The sequence below is a fragment of the Nannospalax galili genome, unplaced genomic scaffold (assembly GCF_000622305.1).
Source record: "Nannospalax galili isolate Female #2095 unplaced genomic scaffold, S.galili_v1.0 scaffold134, whole genome shotgun sequence".
Classification (NCBI taxonomy): Eukaryota; Metazoa; Chordata; class Mammalia; order Rodentia; family Spalacidae; genus Nannospalax; species Nannospalax galili.
The window spans coordinates 1039380-1058228 of NW_008335593.1; the positions used below are offsets into that span (position 1 = coordinate 1039380).

Below are 18849 nucleotides of genomic sequence, written 5' to 3' on the forward strand. Positions count from 1 at the left end.
CACTCACACTCTCATCCTGTCCTGCATTTCCCACACTCACACCCTCATCCTGTCCTGTATTTCCCACACTCACACCATCATCCTGTCCTGTATTTCCCACACTCACACCCTCTTATTGCTTGGCATTTCCTAGGAAGATATGAACAAATGTCATTTCATTGCAGATAGAGCAGCCAGTGATAGATCAAAGAAATGATACCACCCAACTCTAGCTTAGCGAACCACTGTATTTATCAGGGTTACTTACAAAAACAGAAATGACTCAAAGACATCTATGTCACCCCAAATCCCACAACTGAATGGGCTATGACTCATGAAAGCTGCATCCCTGGAGCTCCCAGCCAGCAGATCTAGAAATTGGAGGATATCTTCTCCTCAGCAGTTGTTATGCTTATATAACTTTGGGAAAGGGGGTCTTGTGAATCCAGTGGCCTTTAGAAGCTTCCTGAGCCTTGTAAGCTTTCTTTACTCCCTGAGCCTTATATGATTCTTGTACTTCCTGAATCTTATTTCCTTCCTTTAGGGAATGTTTCAATTCAGGAAAAATAGGTACATGACACCTCTCCACTGTATGCTCCTCTCCACTGTGTTCTGTCAGGCTCTGTGACCTGCTCAGGCAGCAGCAGGATGGCCAACAGGTACAGGCACTGCATGGAACCCTTGAAAGGAGTATTTTCTCCTGTTTTGAGATTCCCTGGCAGCCAAGGAAACTTGGCCTTTATGAAGAATATGGACTTTGTGAGGAAGTCACTAGGCCAAAGCTTTAAGAAGTGCTTTTCTAGAGATTTTGTGGCCACCAAGAGGGAGGGCAGCAGCCAGGACCCCAGTGGATGTATGTGCTCTACTACATGGGGAGTGTGCCTGGTATTCTGTTCCAATTGCCCTGAAGGCTGAGCCACTTGAAGGAAGGACTCAGAGCAAAGAGGGTAGAGCCTCAGGGTTTGGTGACCTGAGAGGGCAGGTGATAAAAGAATTGTGAGACCCACAGGCACCCGTGAGACTAAAGCTAGTTCATGGTGGTGGAGCAAACCTGGGCCTGTGAGCTTCAACCATGGCGTGTGCCACAGCAATCAGAATGGAAACCCTTGAGAATAAATTCGATGCCCACATGTTGACCTACAAGTTAATGTGGTGTGGAAACTTCAGCACTGCTCTTGGGAGAGGACCCCAGGACAGATGGGGTGGTGGCCACAGAGGGAAGAAGAGTAAAACAATTGCCCTGGAACCAGGAAGGGCAACGAATGGACCAAATGGAGAAGAAGGAGGAAGAGCCCAAGGAGCTGTACCAAGTCTTTGGGCTTGGGGGCCAGGACTATGCGAACAGCAGTGAACTAACTTAGCAAAAAGGCCAATCTATCAATGGCTTTTTGCAGCTTTGTATCTGTACTATTGCCCTGACCCAACAGAATAACCCCTCATGAGATTCAGAATGTTAACAATTCTAATTTATAAAAAGAAACTTCACTGAAGCTTATTCCAAGACAAACACTAAGAGCAGAGTATGGATCCTCCTTGCTGAAGACACTTTAGGAGATAAAAGTAACCTGCAACCCTGATGGCTCAGAATTACAAGGAGATGACTACCAGTTGCCTGCAAGGCCCTCCACTGAGACATGATCCATAGGTCATGAGGGAAACACCTTGTGATAGAGATCCAGAGCATCCATTTAGAACTCAGAGGAGGCACCCTGGAAACACCAGAGCCAGACTGGTTGAAGTGGGAGCTATGGGTTGGACCAGGACTTCTAGTCAAAATAGCCAGGGCAGCTGATAGGAAACATTCATTTTCAAAAACTATTATGAAAGATCCGTGAAAAATTAAGCCAACCCTAACATGACATTCACAGAGGCGGTGACAGATCCTCCCATGATTTCTGTATGCTTATCTTCCTGGGCCCTCGGCTGTGTCAACATCTTGCCTGGAAGGAATCAGATTTGTTCTCCTCAGCTCTCTGTGCTTCCCCCCTTCCTAGGTTTGCTGCCACTCTCTCTGCTGCCCCATGAGAACCGTATTTGGCTGCTGTGGCTGCAGCATCAATATGAGATAAAATCTGACATTTTCATGAGAATGGATACATCGAGGGTGAAAATTGGGCATTAATGCCAGGCATCTGCATGGTTTCCTTCACAGTGCTGTAGAGAATCGCACGGACATTTAGGAGCATGCTTTGACCAGAAAACTCAGAAATAAGCTTGGAGATTGGGATGACTTTAATGTGCCGCCCTGCCATTTTTCTGTGAAATTATTTCTGCCTTCTTTCCTCTCATCTTGCCAGATAATTATGATAAGCTTTTAGTATAATTTAGATGAGGTTGATTAACCAGGCTTGCTCTCTGCTATAAATGAAATTAATGAATTGCAGATTTTTTATATAGTTTTTCCACCTTAGAGGCTGGGCAGAACTTATCTATTATTGAAATGCAGAAAATGTTTTTTTTAATTGAGCTTTTGAAATTTCATACATTTCCCACTCAAATCCAGACCCCCTCCCCCATCCATGCCTCCTCCTATCCCCCCACTGAACTCTATGCACTCTGCCATACATGCTGACTAGACTCCAATGGATGCATTTACACTGAAGGACATTTGGGTACAGAAAATGTTTTTAAGAATAGTCATATGTATTCAGCATTCAAGGAAAACCAGTTTAGAGCTGCAGCTGCCAGTACCATTTCTGAAGAAGAAGTAGGGACAGCTCATAGTTACTCAATATATTCAACAAGCAGACACTCTCGTGCTGAAGGCAGTTGGTAAAATATGAACAAGGCTGTGATCTCACATGTGCATGCTAGGATGGTTCAGCGTGGGAGGCACACCCATTCCTTCCCCAGAGCACTTGAAACGGAGCACACACAGCTGAGAGATAAATGACTGAGATCTGGAGCATGGAGCCACTTCACAGATGGAGAACAGGGAAGCCCTCTGAGGACTTGGGGCCCACAGAAAGTCAGTCAAGGAGTAATGCTCATCTTCTTGATCTGTAGGTCATGTGCACACCCTCCTCGCTTTCCCAAGGCCAAGAACACTGTTGTTTTGCATTTCACTTTGGAAGGGACTCCATAAGCGATCAGTACCTTACAAAAGTTTTTCAGAGTCCAGGGAAGAAGTCAGGAAGGGGAGGAGAGAAACATTAAATGCAGTTTTTCTGCCAAGGTCCCGATTTGGTTCCCGTAGACCAAAACCTCTGACAGGAATGATATTGCTACATTTTACAGACAAGGCAACTGAAGTGGAAGTCACTTGGAATCTGCTTCAGCCAGGATTTGAATAAGCCAAGCCAGCGAGTATAGCGGATGGAAGTTGTGTCAGCCATGGAAACACTCAGTTTACACAGAGTGGTGGGGCCAGACAGTCTTCTGAGGAAAGTGCAAAGTGCAAGACCACAATGCCAACAGAGGCAGGGTCTGCTCCATCTCAGATCTGTTACTTAGAACCATCACCTACACTGCACGTGTGTCTATTGTGTTCAAGTAGTTCTGGAAGGCAGCCACTTAAAAGGAGGAGAATCCAGGGAAGGCTGCCTGCTCTGCACATTTAAGGTAGTGGCACTGAACATCTGGTTTCCTCAAGAGCAGTTCATGATCATCTTGGGAGCGCTCTGACCCCTGAATTACATGGGGGCAGAAATGACAGCAAAGCTGAGCTTCTGTCTCATAGCTCTGAGCAAAATCTGATCACCTCATGTCAAGCTGATTGAAATCACAATGATTTTTTCCTAATGAAAACACAAATTCCAGAAAACACAGAGATTGCCAGGAAGGCTGGCCACGTGAACACCACTCTGTGTGGCAGAAGGAGGCATTAAAATGTATTCCTACCTGTAGCTGCTGAACTTGGAGATGCCAGAAATGCAGCTGGATTCAGCCTCTGTGGGGTCTGCTCTGTCCCCTGCCAAAGCATGGCCTTCAAGCACAGCCAACAAGAAGACTGGAACAAATAAGGGCCAGCAAGCCACCCAAGTGTGGTACAGTCCATTTTTTGTTTTGGTTGTGTTTCAGGTCAAGAACTACAAAATTTGTTAAACCAAAATCGATCCGGAAACCAAGGACTTTAAAAATGAATTGTGATCTTGGTGTTGCTATAAAACCTTGTATTTATTTGGTTTCCTACAATGAACCCGATGTGTGATGTATTTAGAAAAATAAGCGTGATGCCGTGGGCGCCATTTGTCAATGAATAATGGGTAGCCAGTTTCACCTGTCATTTTTAACAAATGTTATTCGTTTTATTAATATCCAAAGTGAAGTAGGTGAATAATGACGAGGCCTGGGGATATAGATCAAAATTCAGATTTTCAGCTCAGTAGTACGTTCTACTCAGTATAAAGTCGACATTTACAAAGACTCAGGGTATAAAATAGCCACAAATCATATTTCTGAAGTTGCTTTCTTTCTAAAGTAATGAGAGCGAGTAGCAGTATTTTGAATAGGAGATACTTTCATCTAGAGATTTAATATGATATAACTGAGTTTCTTCAATTCTGGTAAGAACTGAACACAACTTTTAACTAGTGTGTGGAGGATGAGGACATATGTTTAAAATTGGAATCCCTCCATGAGCCCATCACCTATGTCTGGTGACATGAAGGTCTCCTCAAGACAGAGTCAACTGTGAACATGTCATTCTTCAGGACAGTGACCCTCAAACCAGCATCCTCTTCATACCACACGGTATGCCTGCATGTGTCAAAGCCCAGTTCACATGTGTTTAGTGGATGTTAGGAGTTAGTGGAACACTATAAACCAACTTTCCGCAGCTTTCAAGCCATATAGATCCCTAAGGCGGGACACTGCCTATGGAGGTTGCTGGAGCCACACTGCATCCTTGTCAGATGAGCCCCCCTCTCCCATTTCTACAACATACTAGATTTACATGAAATAAGAAACATGGAAGCATTGCTATTTATACTACATGGTGTCTTTAAAACAGAATATCAGGGGACTAGAAAGATGGCTCAGCAGTTAAGGCAATTTTCTAGGGTTCTAAAGGAATTAGTTTGGTTCTCAACACCCAGGTCAAGCAGCAACTGCCTGTAATTCCAGCTCCAGGAGATCCATTGCCTCTTCTGACCTCCGTGGGCACTCACACACATGTGGCATTCACACATAAATAAATAAATAAACAAATAAATAAATAAAGTAAATAAATAACAAATAAATAAATAATAAATAAGATAAAAAGAATTTCAGTAACTGCTGAGAATGTTCCATACTGAGGTCAGAGGACTCAGTTCCTCCAGTGGCTCTAAGCCACACCCAGGATATCTTCAGGATTCCCCCAACAAAGCCACTTCCAGAACACCACAGGGGAAACACCAAGTGAGAGACACCAGGATTCTGCTCCATCAGCTGCCCACACACTTCATCTTCCCAGGACATAGTGCATGTAGCCTAGTCTCGCTGAGACTGAACACAGCTACAGGGTCAGCCTCATGCAACACGGAATCAGCTCAGAACTCATACCTGTGAGCGCTTTATGGGGCCCACTTGCCCATGAATGTCAGAGAGTTTAAGAAAATCTTGGAGCTCGGGTTTCAATGCTGGGAAAATAACGACTTAAAGAACAAACATACAGGGGATTTGGGTACCTGAGAGTGATGGAAAGGTGCCAGCCACATCTGGCGCCTCCCAGTCACAGCCAGCAACCTAGGGTTAGCTGCAGCTATGCAGGCAGCTGAGCAGTTTATAACTCTGTGTAGCATAGGGAAAAGTGTGGGCTTGGAGCCCAGGTTCTCATCTAACGTATGCAGGGCTGTCTATCATAGAATTTAGGTTAATCACCCACTAGCTCTCATTTGCAATTGGATTTCATAGAATTTTGTTTTAATATTCAGATGTGAACTCTCTTCTCTGAGGTTTGATAGCCATAATCAGTAGCTAGGACATGAGGACAACAGGTCAACTCTTGTACCAGGACAGAAGGAATGGGAAAGGGCCATGGAAGGTCCTGGATTTAGGGAGGGTAAGGTGGCATGTCATTCCCCTACAAACATGGCATATGTTTCTTCTGACATCCTTGTTAAGGCATCAGGTAGAGCCTCTGAGACAGAGGGCAGTCCTATAGATGCAGTAACCTCTTCTAATTAGCCTCTGCTCAGAGCTCAAGTTCTGTAAGAAACCCAAAAACTCCTATCATTTATAGCAGCTACATCCTTCTCATATGACCTCCATTAGGGAACATTTGGGAGGTGTCTTTCCTGATCTGCATGCAGGTATGTCTCTCAGTATGCTCAAAGTGGAAGTCACCGAGAACAGAGCTTCACTGTTCCAGAGCAGAAGCTTTATCCTGTCTTTGGTGATTACCAAGGTCTTGGTTTAATGTCAGTCTATAAGTAGCACCAGGAGCCCGATGAGCTAACGAATGAGCAGGCCTTTCTTTATGAGCCCCCTGCTCAATCTTAATTCCACTATTGTATTACTGAAGGAGGAAGGTAACAAATACTCATCTTTATTAGAGAAGGACCGTGCATATCTTCATTTTCTTTCCAGACCAACAAGTTCCAGTAATAAAGAAACTTCTGATTTCAAGTATTTTCACAATTTACTGTGTACTTATAAGAAGGTATGCAGGCTTGCTGAAGAAAATTCAGAAGGCACAAAAAGTTGCAAGGGGGAAATAAAATGTAGCCATCTTTCCTCCAGAGAAAACCACTGTAAGCTTTGTGAACTGCCTCTGGTCTTCATCACACAGTGAGGCCAGGTCATAAAATACAGTTTTCATGTAGCTTTCTAGCTCAACCATGCTGGGAATTTCTAAAATACTTAGAGCTCCTTAGTGCTCTGTGCTGTAATCATGCTGTAATTTATTTAGACATTCTGCTTTAATTGGACCTTTGAAAATCAAGGCCTGCCATTTTTCTCGACAAAAACAACAGTGAGTATCCCAAGTTACCCTAAAGTCAGTTTGCACAAAATCCAGGGAGAGGCACAACTTTAGTGAAACTGTGCACTTCATACAGGACGCCTCACATGGGGCTGAGGTCACCCATCCCTGTGGAGATGGAGGAGGCAAAGCTAGAGGTCAGACAATCTCAAGTAGGAAACTAAAATAGTATGTCAAAGGCTGAGGATGTAGCTCAGTTGGTAGAATGCCTGTCTAGCATCCATGAAGCCCTGAGTTCAATCCCCAGCACTGTATAAACCAGGCATAGTGGTGAATCCCAGTCCGGAAGTAGAAGCAGGAGAGTAAGAAGCTCAAGGATATCCTCAGCTATGTAGCGAGTTTGAGGTGAACCTGGGTTACATGAGATCCTATTCCTCACTCCCCCAAAATAGTATGATAAAGAATTTTAAAATTTAACAATATGAATGTTTAAATATTAACATTGCTATTTTTCATGTAAAATACCTACAATTTTTTCTATCAGAATGCATATTATACTTTTAAAAAATAAGCATGCAATGACTTTTCTAGAACAAGCATTGTAGAGAGGGTCTGGACTGGCCTGGGCAGTCCAGCACTACTTACTCAAGGTAAGTGAGTGGTCTAGTAAAGGTGAAGCAGGGCTTTCCTAAACGACTGGTGATCCCTAGCCCTGAGTACACCCCAGGTTCTCCTCTGGAACTACTAAAGCAGCTGCCCAGTCCCTCGTCCATTCAACCACAAACAGGCAGGCAAGATTTAGCAAGTGAAAGTAAAGAGTACCCAGTCACATCTGAATTTCAGAAAACAACTGTTACTATATGGGATGTCCACACATATCCTGAACTCATCCTCATTCCTCTGAAATGCAATGAAGCTGGGGTTCCTTGCACTGTCTAGCAACCTCCCTAAGACTTACTGACGTGATGGGCATTGAGGCCACTTCTTGAAGACGAGAAGCAAGTTCAATTTCATTACCACTCACTCTGGTCCCTGAAACTATCTACATGGCACTGCTCAGAGCGACAGCAGCTCTGTTGGACAGCTAGCCATGCTTTCGAGCTTTGTGAGGTGCCCTTTATTTGGCCATCAACTGGTATTTTCTGTGCAAACACGATGGACATGTCTTTAAAGCATCTTTGTTCTAAAACTTATAAGATACTGAGGAAGAGCAAAGGACTTAACACTGCATGCATTTAGAAGTTAGATTTCAAACATGTTATATAAAATATAATTAGTGTCACTTTTCAGGTGAATAATGTTCAAGTTTAAGTGAAGATGGATATAATCTCCTCCTCAAGCGTTCAGACATTTAAATAAGAAATTCTGCCTTTTACTTCAGCACTTTTTTCATTGTTTTCTTCAGTCCAGAGAAATTAAAAATTAATGACATTGGGCCGGAGAAATGACTCAGTGATCGAAAGTATATTCTGCTCTTCCAGAAAATACAAGTTCAATTTCCAACAATCACGTTTGGTGGCTCATAACCACCTGTGATTTCAGCTCCTGGGGGATCCAATGCCTCTGTCTCCATGGGTGCCTGTACTCATGTGCACATACCCACACACAGACACACACATATATAATTACAAATTAATAAATATCTTTTAATTAAGTGCATGTTGCTCTTACAGCCTAACTCTTTTGGAAAAGGTTTCTACATCCTGTTTGAAGGCACAGTCAGATCACAACTACCTTAACTTGACCCGCCCTCAAAGCTGGGACATAAAACCAGAGGTGACCCTGACACTTGCGGGCTGGGATGCTGACACTCCGCTGTCAGGGGTGCTGCCCACCTGCCCTGAGAGAGAGCATCTCCCCTTGTCATCTTCAGCCAGCTGTGGTGCCCCCATCAGGGGCTTTTTTTCCTCTTAGCCTCATCAAGCGACATTGAACTATGGATTACGCAGACTTCAAGGCAGCCTCTACTGAGCCTCTATCTTCAGTCCAAAATAGAATGATGAGTGCTTCTGCCTTGTCAAAGAGAAGGCCCTGGTTATCATCATGGCAGCGGCTGGCTGCAGTCTGGTGGTGCAGCTGTGGCTGAAATGGAAGAGGAAGCCTGCATTAAGACTCATCAGTGTCATTGTCCCAGCCAGGCAGAAACGAAGCCTTCATTTAAGCAGCCTTCAAATCCTGTCATTAGAGAAGCGGCCAAAATTTAGACTCAAGTGTGCTTTCTTGAGAGTAAACTTTTAGAGAATGCAGAGTCTAGAAAGTGGGGGTGCTCAGTTTGTGGAACTGGATAGAAGAGTCAGCAAACAGTTTGGATGTTTCCATGAAAACTCCGTGGTGGCTATGGCCTGTGCCGATGGCCAGGACATGCAGTCACTCCACTGCCTGAAGGAGCTCAAGGGGCCGGTCCATATTTGTTTACATGGCTCACATGTAGAATTCTGACTTTGACCTGACCCACCTCTCCCCTCTCCACCCTATGTGGAGGTAGAAGATAGAGTTCTTCAGAAAAGCCAGGACAAAGTCCTTACCATCCAGAAAATGTGTGAAATTGAGGGGTGTGCTGGGCTGCACCAGAAGAGCATGGAGGTTCTGAGCAGGGCCGAGGCTCAGCAGAGTCACTGGGGCTCAGAGTCACATCAGATTAGGACAGAGGTCACAACACGGGTGCCAAGCTGCCTCTCCTGCCTGCCGTCTTAGAGCCCAGAAACGGCTGAAGCACAAAGGGATGGACAGTTCACAATCACCCCCGGAAAGGAGGGGACAGAGTCACCCCCGGAAAGGTGGGGACAGAGTCACCCCCGGAAAGGAGGGGACAGAGTCACCCCCAGGAAAGGAGGGGACAGAGTCACCCCCGGAAAGGTGGGGACAGAGTCACCCCCGGAAAGGAGGGGACAGAGTCACCCCCAGGAAAGGAGGGGACAGAGTCACCCCCGGAAAGGTGGGGACAGAGTCACCCCCAGGAAAGGAGGGGACAGAGTCACCCTGGAAAGGAGGGGACAGAGTCACCCCCAGGAAAGGTGGGGACAGAGTCACCCCCAGGAAAGGAGGGGACAGAGTCACCCCCAGGAAAGGTGGGGAGACAGAGCTGAGCTACCCTGGTCTTGATTGATTACGGTCAGCTGCTGATACCTTCAGTAGCAGAAATTTCAAATTTTAGTCCCAGTTTGAAAGAAAACAGACAATAGACCAAAAATATGTCATGAAGCAATAAATGGAAGTGCCTGCAATTCAGAACAAAGGGGAATCAGAAGTTTGACTGTCCTCTCCCTGGATTGACACGCCCCCCTCCCAGAGCTGTCTCCACCATCTCTGTGTGTTGACTCACCTCTTTACCTGGACTAACTCTGCCATCTCCTTAAGTTGACTCCACCCTCTCCCTGGGGTGACCCCACCCTCTCCCCAGGTTGACCACCCTCTCCCCAGGTTGACCCCCTCTCCCAGCGCTGACCCCACCATCTCCCAGCATTGACCCCACCCTCCTCTCCCAGCGCTGACCACCGTCTCCCAGCGCTGACCCCACCCTCTCCCCAGGTTAACTTTACCTGCTTCTTCTGCAGCTCTAGTATCTGAAGAGAAGCTTCAGGTCAGGGGAGAGGAAGAGAAATAGAAAACCACTTGGCTCCTTACCTCAGTTTTTCAAGAGCATTGCTAATAATATATGCTATTTCCTCTGCAGTCACATGCATGAACTGATCTGTAGGACCAAAGTAGGATCTGTCAGTGTAGACTCTCCACAGAGATGCAAACCATACAAAAAGGTAGATAGGGTACTGGACCTAGGCTCAGCGGCCATGCTTCGTGGTAACCCACCACCTCTGTGGCCACAGGGAAATCACTTGAGATCTCCATTCTACACTGGTGGCAGGAAGCTGATGGTTCCTGGCATGACACAGTGTGACCAGACAATAAAGTGGGGCAGCAGATAACTAACATATGGCACATGTGTTAGTTGGCTTTCAGTTATTCGTGGCAAATTACCTGAGAGAAATCCAAAGGAGAGATTTATGTTGATTCACAGTGACATCAGAGATGTCTGCACACAGCCAGCATTCAGACTGTGGTGAGGCAGAGTGTCATGGAAAAACATGCTGCTCACCTCAAGGTAGCCAAGAAGCAGAGAGAGAAAAACAAACAGGGACATCATGTGCCCCTCAGTGTTGACCTTGAAGAAAATGGAGAAGGTCTAAAAGGAACACATGGCAGGATAATGCTGGAAACACAAGGTATCATGTTTTATCTCATAGAATCGATATTTAAATAAATGTATGTATACATACATGGACACATATATATGTGACAAGAAAACAGAAGGGAAGCTGGTTGGGGGAGGAAGGTAGGAGGGACAGGAAGACGGATAATGGGGGGCAAACAAGAACAGAGCACGATGATTTCCATGTGAAAATCTTGGAACAAAACCCATTGTTTTGTATGTTCACTAAAGAAAATAATAGAAAGGAAAAGATATCCCTTCACACTGTCAAAAGGCATACCTTCCAGTGAGCTGCTTCTGTAGCCAGGCCCACTTTTGTGTATAGTCCATTCAGCTAAGAGCTTGTTGGTGGTGATGATGTGAATGCCCTCCCATCTTACCAGCTTTCGAGGTCCCACCTCTGTCACTGCCAAACCTTCCTCACATGAATCTTCAGGGACAACAAGCCATCTGGTATCCAGGAGCCTGCCCACCTTCCCAGCCAGCCCCAAGGGAAGAGTCACGCCCAAGGAAGACACAAGCAGGAGGGAACAGTGCAAGCCATGGTGCATGGCTCTGCATGACACCACTGCTGCGTGGACTCAATGCTTTAGATTTCCATTCTCCCGGATGCCTTGGAACCAAGTACTAGGGCAGCCCCATCTGGGGGGTGGGTTCTCCACCAGAGGTCAAGCATGCAGTCAGGAGGCAATGGCATGGTCTTGTGAGCTCCATGTGGAAGGTCTGGAGCCTACTCCATCACTGTGCTGTGGTTGAAATATAAATATTGGCCTCACGCTGCTGAAAGCCTCTGTGCATAGGACCTACCACCTGTATCATGCTGATGGACAACTCTGCTCCAGGGACAGCAGCTCCAGCCTCTGTCACCCAGGCCCATTCAATTGCTCTGGTCACTGATTCTACCCCAGTCCCTGTAGGGTATCATCCTGGTGCCTACAGTATCTGGTGTCCAAGATGAACACTTTGACTTACTCATTACCCAACTCAGTCATCTCAGATGTTCCTCAGAGTTTATGCACCACACATGATACCGATGGCCATCAAGCACCCAACAGGACCCTCTGGGAGCTATGAAGGCAAAGGATGAGCTCTAGGTGCTGCTGATGTCAAGACAGGAATGGATCATTCCAAGATGGTGATGTGGCCACCTACAGCCTTCAGAGATGCCAGGACACAGGGCCCATGCTGTCCACAGAGGCAGTGAGGTGCCACATATACCACCTTCCAGAGGGTGTCTGGACACATGCTATACACAGAGACAGTGAGGTGCCACCTATACCACCTTCCCAGAGATGCCTGGGCAAAGAACTGTAGTGTTCACTGCTTCCCTGAGAGTCTGCCTCCATCTTAGAAGTGATTTCCCGGCCCATCTGTCACCTCCCTACTTCACATCATTCCTCTCATCTCTTTTGCCTTTTAGTCAGAAAGATTTGTAGTTCATGCCACTTCAGTCCTCACAGACCCCAGGAGACTCTCCAGCACCACACTGGTGTCAGTGGCATCATCATGGGGTTCGTGTAGATGATAGAGAAGAGGCCAGAGTGTGAAAGCAGCCAGTGACACCTGTGCCTGTGCCCTCAGAAAGTGTGGTTAACCTCTTTGATCTACATCTTCTTTGCTGGAATCATCAGTGACACAGCCTCGTGGTGGTCCAGTGGTTAGAGGATTGAGCTTACAGAATCACTGTGCTCTTTGCTTGAGAATTCACCATCTTCATTCCCCTTCAAGAGTGTAAATGGCTAACATCAGTGAATGATTCATCCTGTGACTAGTAGAGGCATGTACAGTGCACCCTGTGGTGTTCTAATAGAGCCTGGGTCTGGTTAGTGCCATCTTAAATCATGCCAGAACTTTGTAGAAACCTCAAGGGTTCAACAGAGCCTTGGCCTATAACTTGCAGGTGGCCTCAGGGATGTGTGAAAATGTACCTTACATGTTCGGAGGGAGGAGAAAATGCATGTATTACATGTTTAGAGAATGAAGTCTTTGAACCGCATCACCAGTCTCCAGAGGATACAGTCTCATTCTCTGGCCACACAGATGCTACGGAAATGCCTCATCCACAGTTTGCTCCCGCTGCAATCTTGGAGAAGTACTTTGCACACATATAGTTGGAGTTTGACCCTTGGAAGAGGACTGTGACACAAAACTGCAGAAAGGCCTCATTCCCACACAGAAAAGGTTCACAGGATTCCTGGTCACACTCTGCCAAACACAGCCGACATTAAGTTGCAGTGTGCAAGAAAAATAAGTCACAAAGTGAGCTCAGCCATATGAAGAGAGAAAACCCATCAAGTCAGGACAGTGAAGTATCTACAGGGAGGACTGGATACTCAATAACAAGTGTTAGATGCATTCAAATGTGTAAGTGGGTGATTTCCAGAACTTTCAGTCAAAAGCACTTTGCTATTTTTGCTCAGAAAATGTGACAGAAATTTGAGTATGGTGTCAGATGTAGGGGCTATTAATTTCAGAGCACTGATTAATCTCGCAGTCTCACAGCCCCTCCTGACTTGGATCTATGGGTCTTGAACATGAGAAGATGAAGAGGCTGAGTGGAGGAGGCTCGCAATCACCCTGCTTTGGAATGCCTGAGAGCCTTGCTAATGGCACTATTGTTCTTCTGCCCCGACCAAGCTTGCTTCTTAGATTGGACTGCTCATCTTTTGTATTATTGCTGGAGCGAAATAGTTCTTAACATATGTGGAGGCAAGAGAGAGATCAACTGAACAGCCAGTGTTCACACATCTTTAAGCCCTGAAAGGGGCAGATGTGGGCTCCCTGATATCATTAAATAGTCATTTAACTTAGAGCCAGTGCATCCTCTGTGCATCAGCCCACTCTTCCCACATTTATCAGTGCCCACTGCAAAGACACTGGGACTGTAGGGAAGGCAGAACAAGGACATTCATCTCTTCTGTGACTTTCAGTCTGAGCAGGACATTTGCCTGCATAGATTAGGATTCTGGGTAAGAATATGGCGAAAACAAATTCTGACCTGAAAGTCCAAAGCATTTGTTAGATAAGGAAGGGTCATATTATATTCATACCAAGCTATGTTTTGTCCACCAGGAGGTGACACCAAACATAGAGACCTTCTATACACTCACCCTCCTTCTGGGTAGTGCTTTAAAACAAATGAGATAGAATCTCATTATGTAGCTCCAGCTGTCCTAGAACTCACTGTGCAGACCAGGCTAGCCTCAAACTCACAGAGGTCCACCTGGCTCTGCCTCCTGAGTGCTGGGATTAAAGACATTTGTCACCACACTTGATTGGATGTTGCTTTTACTGTTGAAAGGGTTTGTCACATACCAAGCCCTTCCCATTACCACAATCTGACTAACAAGGCCAAGATAAATTATATAGCTAGTCACTCCTATGCCTAAAATGCAAGCTCACCTACCCACTATCATTGGGGTATTGTTCTCAGAATGATCAGGTTCTCCTTCTGTGATGCTGTAGGACTGTGACACCAACCTTGTCTGGTACAGGGCACAGCCTGTTACCCTTGCTGTGCACTCTGCCCATATTCTTACATTGTTGTTAGCTGAGCATTGGACAATGCAATGTTAGCTCAAGTTAAAATCCTTTCCATAAAAGCTCTTACTTTGTTTTTAAACTGAGTGAAATGTGAGATCTGAGACTGAAGGTCCAGAACAGAATTCCATCTGACTTTAAGGTAACACTGTGTAGCAGTGGTCTCCATGGAAACTGTACTTTGTTAGAAGTGGCTGGTACTGGATCTAGGTTTCTTGTCCTTAGTGTGGTCCCTGAACCCACCATCTCCATAGTAGGCAGCAGTTCACTAATAAGAAAACACATGGGGTAGGGCTGGAGAGATGGCTCGGCGGTTAAGAGCACTGGCAGCTGTCGCAGAGGACCCAGTTTCAATTCCCAGCACCCACATGGAAGCTAACAACAATCAATAACTCCAGTTCTGGGGGATATGATGACCTCTTCTGGCCTCCATAGGCATTGCACATCCATGGTGCACTTACATACATGGAGGCAAAATACTCGTACACCTAAAATACAAATCAATGAAAACATGGTGAAGTGTGCAGAAAGTGCTGTTGGCCAGGCATAAAGGGTTCACAGGTAGATGCCAAGCAGTGACAATAAACTAGCTTATGAAACATTGAATCTGGTTCAGACAGTTGGTTACTGTAAACACATGTTGTTCTAGTGTTGGGAGATCCCATGAAATGAAAGTCTACTTCATCTCTGTCCTCAGCGTCTTCCATGACAAACCTGCCTTTTTCCTGCCATAACTTCCATGGAGCTACTGGAGATGAGGGTGGCGATGTGCTGGCTCAGGGTGGTGATGGTGTGTGTAGATTCTGTTCAGACTCTCCCATGATTAGCAATATTCAATGCCTGGGGATGTGAGTATGTGCCTAAACTCAGAGTCTCTCCACCAATGTTGGAATGACCCACAAATACTTCAGTCTAAAAATACATTTGGCCAGGTGTGGTAGCACACACCTTTAATCCCAGCACTCGGGAGGCAGAGGCAGGCAGACCTCTGTGAGTTCAAGGCCAGTCTGGTCTGCATAGTGAGTTCCAGGACAGCTGGGGCTACAGGGAGACCCTAACTCAAAAAAAATACATTTGTATTTATGGAAGTATATTAGAATGATTACGTGTAGGTGGGTACTTCTGTCTGCGTGTAGATGCTATCATTTACGTACACATCCTTTGCGTAAAGACATAATCACATGTGTAATGTGCTACAGAAGATCCTCTGTCGGAACTGCATCTCCATGTTCAGACTAGCACTGTACACTGACAACTATATCAGTGTAGGCCAGGGTGCCCTGGCACTGAACTCTGGATTGTGCAGCATACATGGGAACAAAATGTCCCTAGAGCCCAGACTCCGGTAAGCTGTGACGAACTCAGGATGGGGGTCTGACTCAGATGACCCTGATTCCGTCTCCTCAGGGAATAACTGAATAAGAACACACCCTTTCATCTTCCCACCCAGTATCCCCATGTGTGTATGTGGTGATCCACACTGACAGCAGCATCTCTGATGTGCCGGGTTGAGTGAGAAACTTAAAATTAGTGCAGGGATCTAGACTGACCTCCTGCAGAAGGAGGAATGGATGCTCTGGCAAAACTGACCCAGAATGAACTGGTGGGAGGAGCTAAGACACTCTGTGCAGGCTGTGAACATGGAACACTGAAGCATGGTTATAATCACAGTCACTGGAGTGAGAGGATCTCTTGTGTGGGGTGGAGGGGGAGGGAGTATGATTCAGACTCCCTGAGACTTGACTCGTCCAAGGGAGCCAGGAAGACAGCAGTGAGGACATCTGAGCAGCCTGTGCTGATGCTGACAAGATCTAATAAAACCAAAGTGATCTGACAGGAAAACTGAGATGTGTTTGCACGTACTGCCTGTGCTGGGGCCTGGATGGGAGACAAAGCACATGTGGCATCTTGGGGCTGTTACAGAAAGTGACAGTTGCTCTTTGGTTTTCAGTACAAAACACTGACTCCAAGCACTCAAGTCAGAAGAAACAGAAAGTGTGTGTGAACTGTTGATTGTCGAGTGTCTCAGCTGTGGGTGGTGACTGATGATACACAGGAACAAAAGTAAAAGGGACTTTGTTTGTGTCTTACAGAGGAAGAAGGAGGAGACCTGGCCCAGACTGGCCTCAGCTTTCCTGGTCCAGCGGAAGAGGACATAGGTAGAGTATGGCAGTTGGCGGGGAGCTGCAGTGTGATCAGAGCCCCATGCACTCTGGCACACCTGTTAGTCAGAAACTCATGCAAAACCTAAGAACTAAGTAAACAATATCATGGTGTATTTTTTTGCAAAAACAGTGAATATTTTGTGACACCCCAATGAGAAAAGGGCTTCCTGGCTCCTCATATTAACAGATGAATTAAGGACATAGAAATGCAGAGACCACACTCTTAAGAGCCCCTCCCTCAACTGACCCCAGACTGCGACCTACCCTAAGTCACTCTGAGGAAGCTGGCTGTCCTTCAGTCTTGTTTGTCTAGCAGCCAGTGCCCGTGGACCAGAGCACCCTCAGTTGGATAGTGGTTCATCATGGGTATCCCTCCTGTTTACCCAGAGGGAATGTCACACTTGCCTCCTCCAGTGCTAGTCAACACCATCAATATAAAGGTGAAAGCTGGGTGCCAGCACTCATTTCTGTGCTTCCTGACTGAGGATGAAATGTGACCAGCTGCCTCACGCTCCTTCTGTCACACCTTCCCCACCAGAATGAACTGTACCTTCAAACCATGAGCCAAAGAAAACCCTTAAGTTGCTTTTGTCGAGTGAGGCATTGTGTCTCAGCAATTTGAAAAATTAACCAATATGCCCTCGGGCATTAAACTGGCCTCTCAGTAGTTATGTAAGATTGGTTTCAGAAGACATTACAGTCATCCTTCCTCGTTTGTGGATCCAACCAACCACAGCTAGAGAATACTTGAAAAAAATTTCACCTCTGCAAAACACATGCAGACTCTTGATGGTTTCCTCAAAACTACACATAGCAGTTGTTTGCTCAGCTTTTAAATTGCATCTCGCACCATGAGTAATCTGGGGGTGGTTGGAGTACACGGGAGGCTCACGTAGTGACACAGACACCATGACGTTCTCCTCAAGGGCTTCAGTGCTCTTGTTGGGCTTTGTGATGGTAAGTTTTAATGATGCATTTCGTTTAATTAACTTGCCACAAATTAGAATCAACTGAGTATGGAATGTCACATGATGAATTGTCTTAATTGCCTTAGTTCTTGTGGGACAACCCACCCCACATGTGGGTAGCAGCCCAGATGAAAAAGACGATGGCAGACAAAGGATTATTCACCTTTACTCTCTTGGCCTTCCCCATCGCTGCTGTGTTTATCTATCGCTGCTGCTGCTGCTGCTGCTGACTCCTTTGCTAATATCAGAACCAGCATTTAAGGCTTCCAGCACTGACTAAGGACCACACAGAGCCTTGGTTGGCACTTCCCTTCAAGTCTCAGTTGTGGAGTCTTCTCTGTAGGTGCAACATTGCAGAGGGCCAGAGATTGGCAACCCAGTCCAGCAGAGAGCTAGGAAGGAAAAGCAGTGCGTAGCTGAGTGTTCAAGGGAAAGAAGGACACCATCAACTGTCTCCACACCCCAGCCAGACACCAAAAGTAGAGCTGAGGACCTGGAAAGGTACAGGAGGGCAACAGACAGTTGCAAGACTGAGCAGCCATGGTCTCCTGGCAGCTTCTTGCCCTGGGAAGACAGGTGACAGGAAGGGTGATACCTGGAGGCAAGCAGAGCCAGGCCTGAGAAGGAAGAGGTCTCCTGTGGGGAGTGGCCTCATTTCAGAGTGGGCTACATGAGCTCAGCATAGATCCCTGCAGCAGCCATGCATAAATCATCTCAGAACATGGAAGAGTGAGTTCAGGATAAACACAGTAAGTACAGCCCTCCCTGAAGCAGAATTGAATAGAGGTCACACAGGGCTGGGCTCTGCTAGAGGCCATGTTGTGGCCAGCACTAGAGCAGGTGGCTGGTATGCTCACCACACCCTGACAGATGACAGAAGGGACAGAGAGGGATAACTCACAGGATCCTTGGGAGCAGCAGCCAGATGCTGCTCTCAGCCTGGGGCTCTTGTAAGCTAGAAAAAAACAAACTCCATATGTGACATTTCCCTTCAGAAAGGGGGGAAACAAATGCTTCAGCCAGGAAGCCATAGGCTCAGTAGAATAAGCTCAGTCCGCAAGATCCAGGGTGTTCACAGAGCCTCAGCTTCCAAGCTTACCTGTCTGTCAGCAAAAGGCAAGACTGCAGTCCCAGAGGGTGCCCCAG

At 46.2% G+C, this 18849-nt stretch overlaps 1 protein-coding gene across 1 annotated transcript in view; it reads left to right on the forward strand.

Annotated features, from left to right (window-relative positions):
- Nucleotides 1-18849, forward strand: part of Dlgap2 (DLG associated protein 2) — an 886725-nt gene that overhangs the window by 689534 nt on the left and 178342 nt on the right. Inside the window, exon 5 of the mRNA XM_029562223.1 lies at nt 16664-16729. Coding sequence (XP_029418083.1) covers nt 16664-16729 — 66 coding nt within the window. The remainder of the gene's footprint in view (nt 1-16663; nt 16730-18849) is intronic.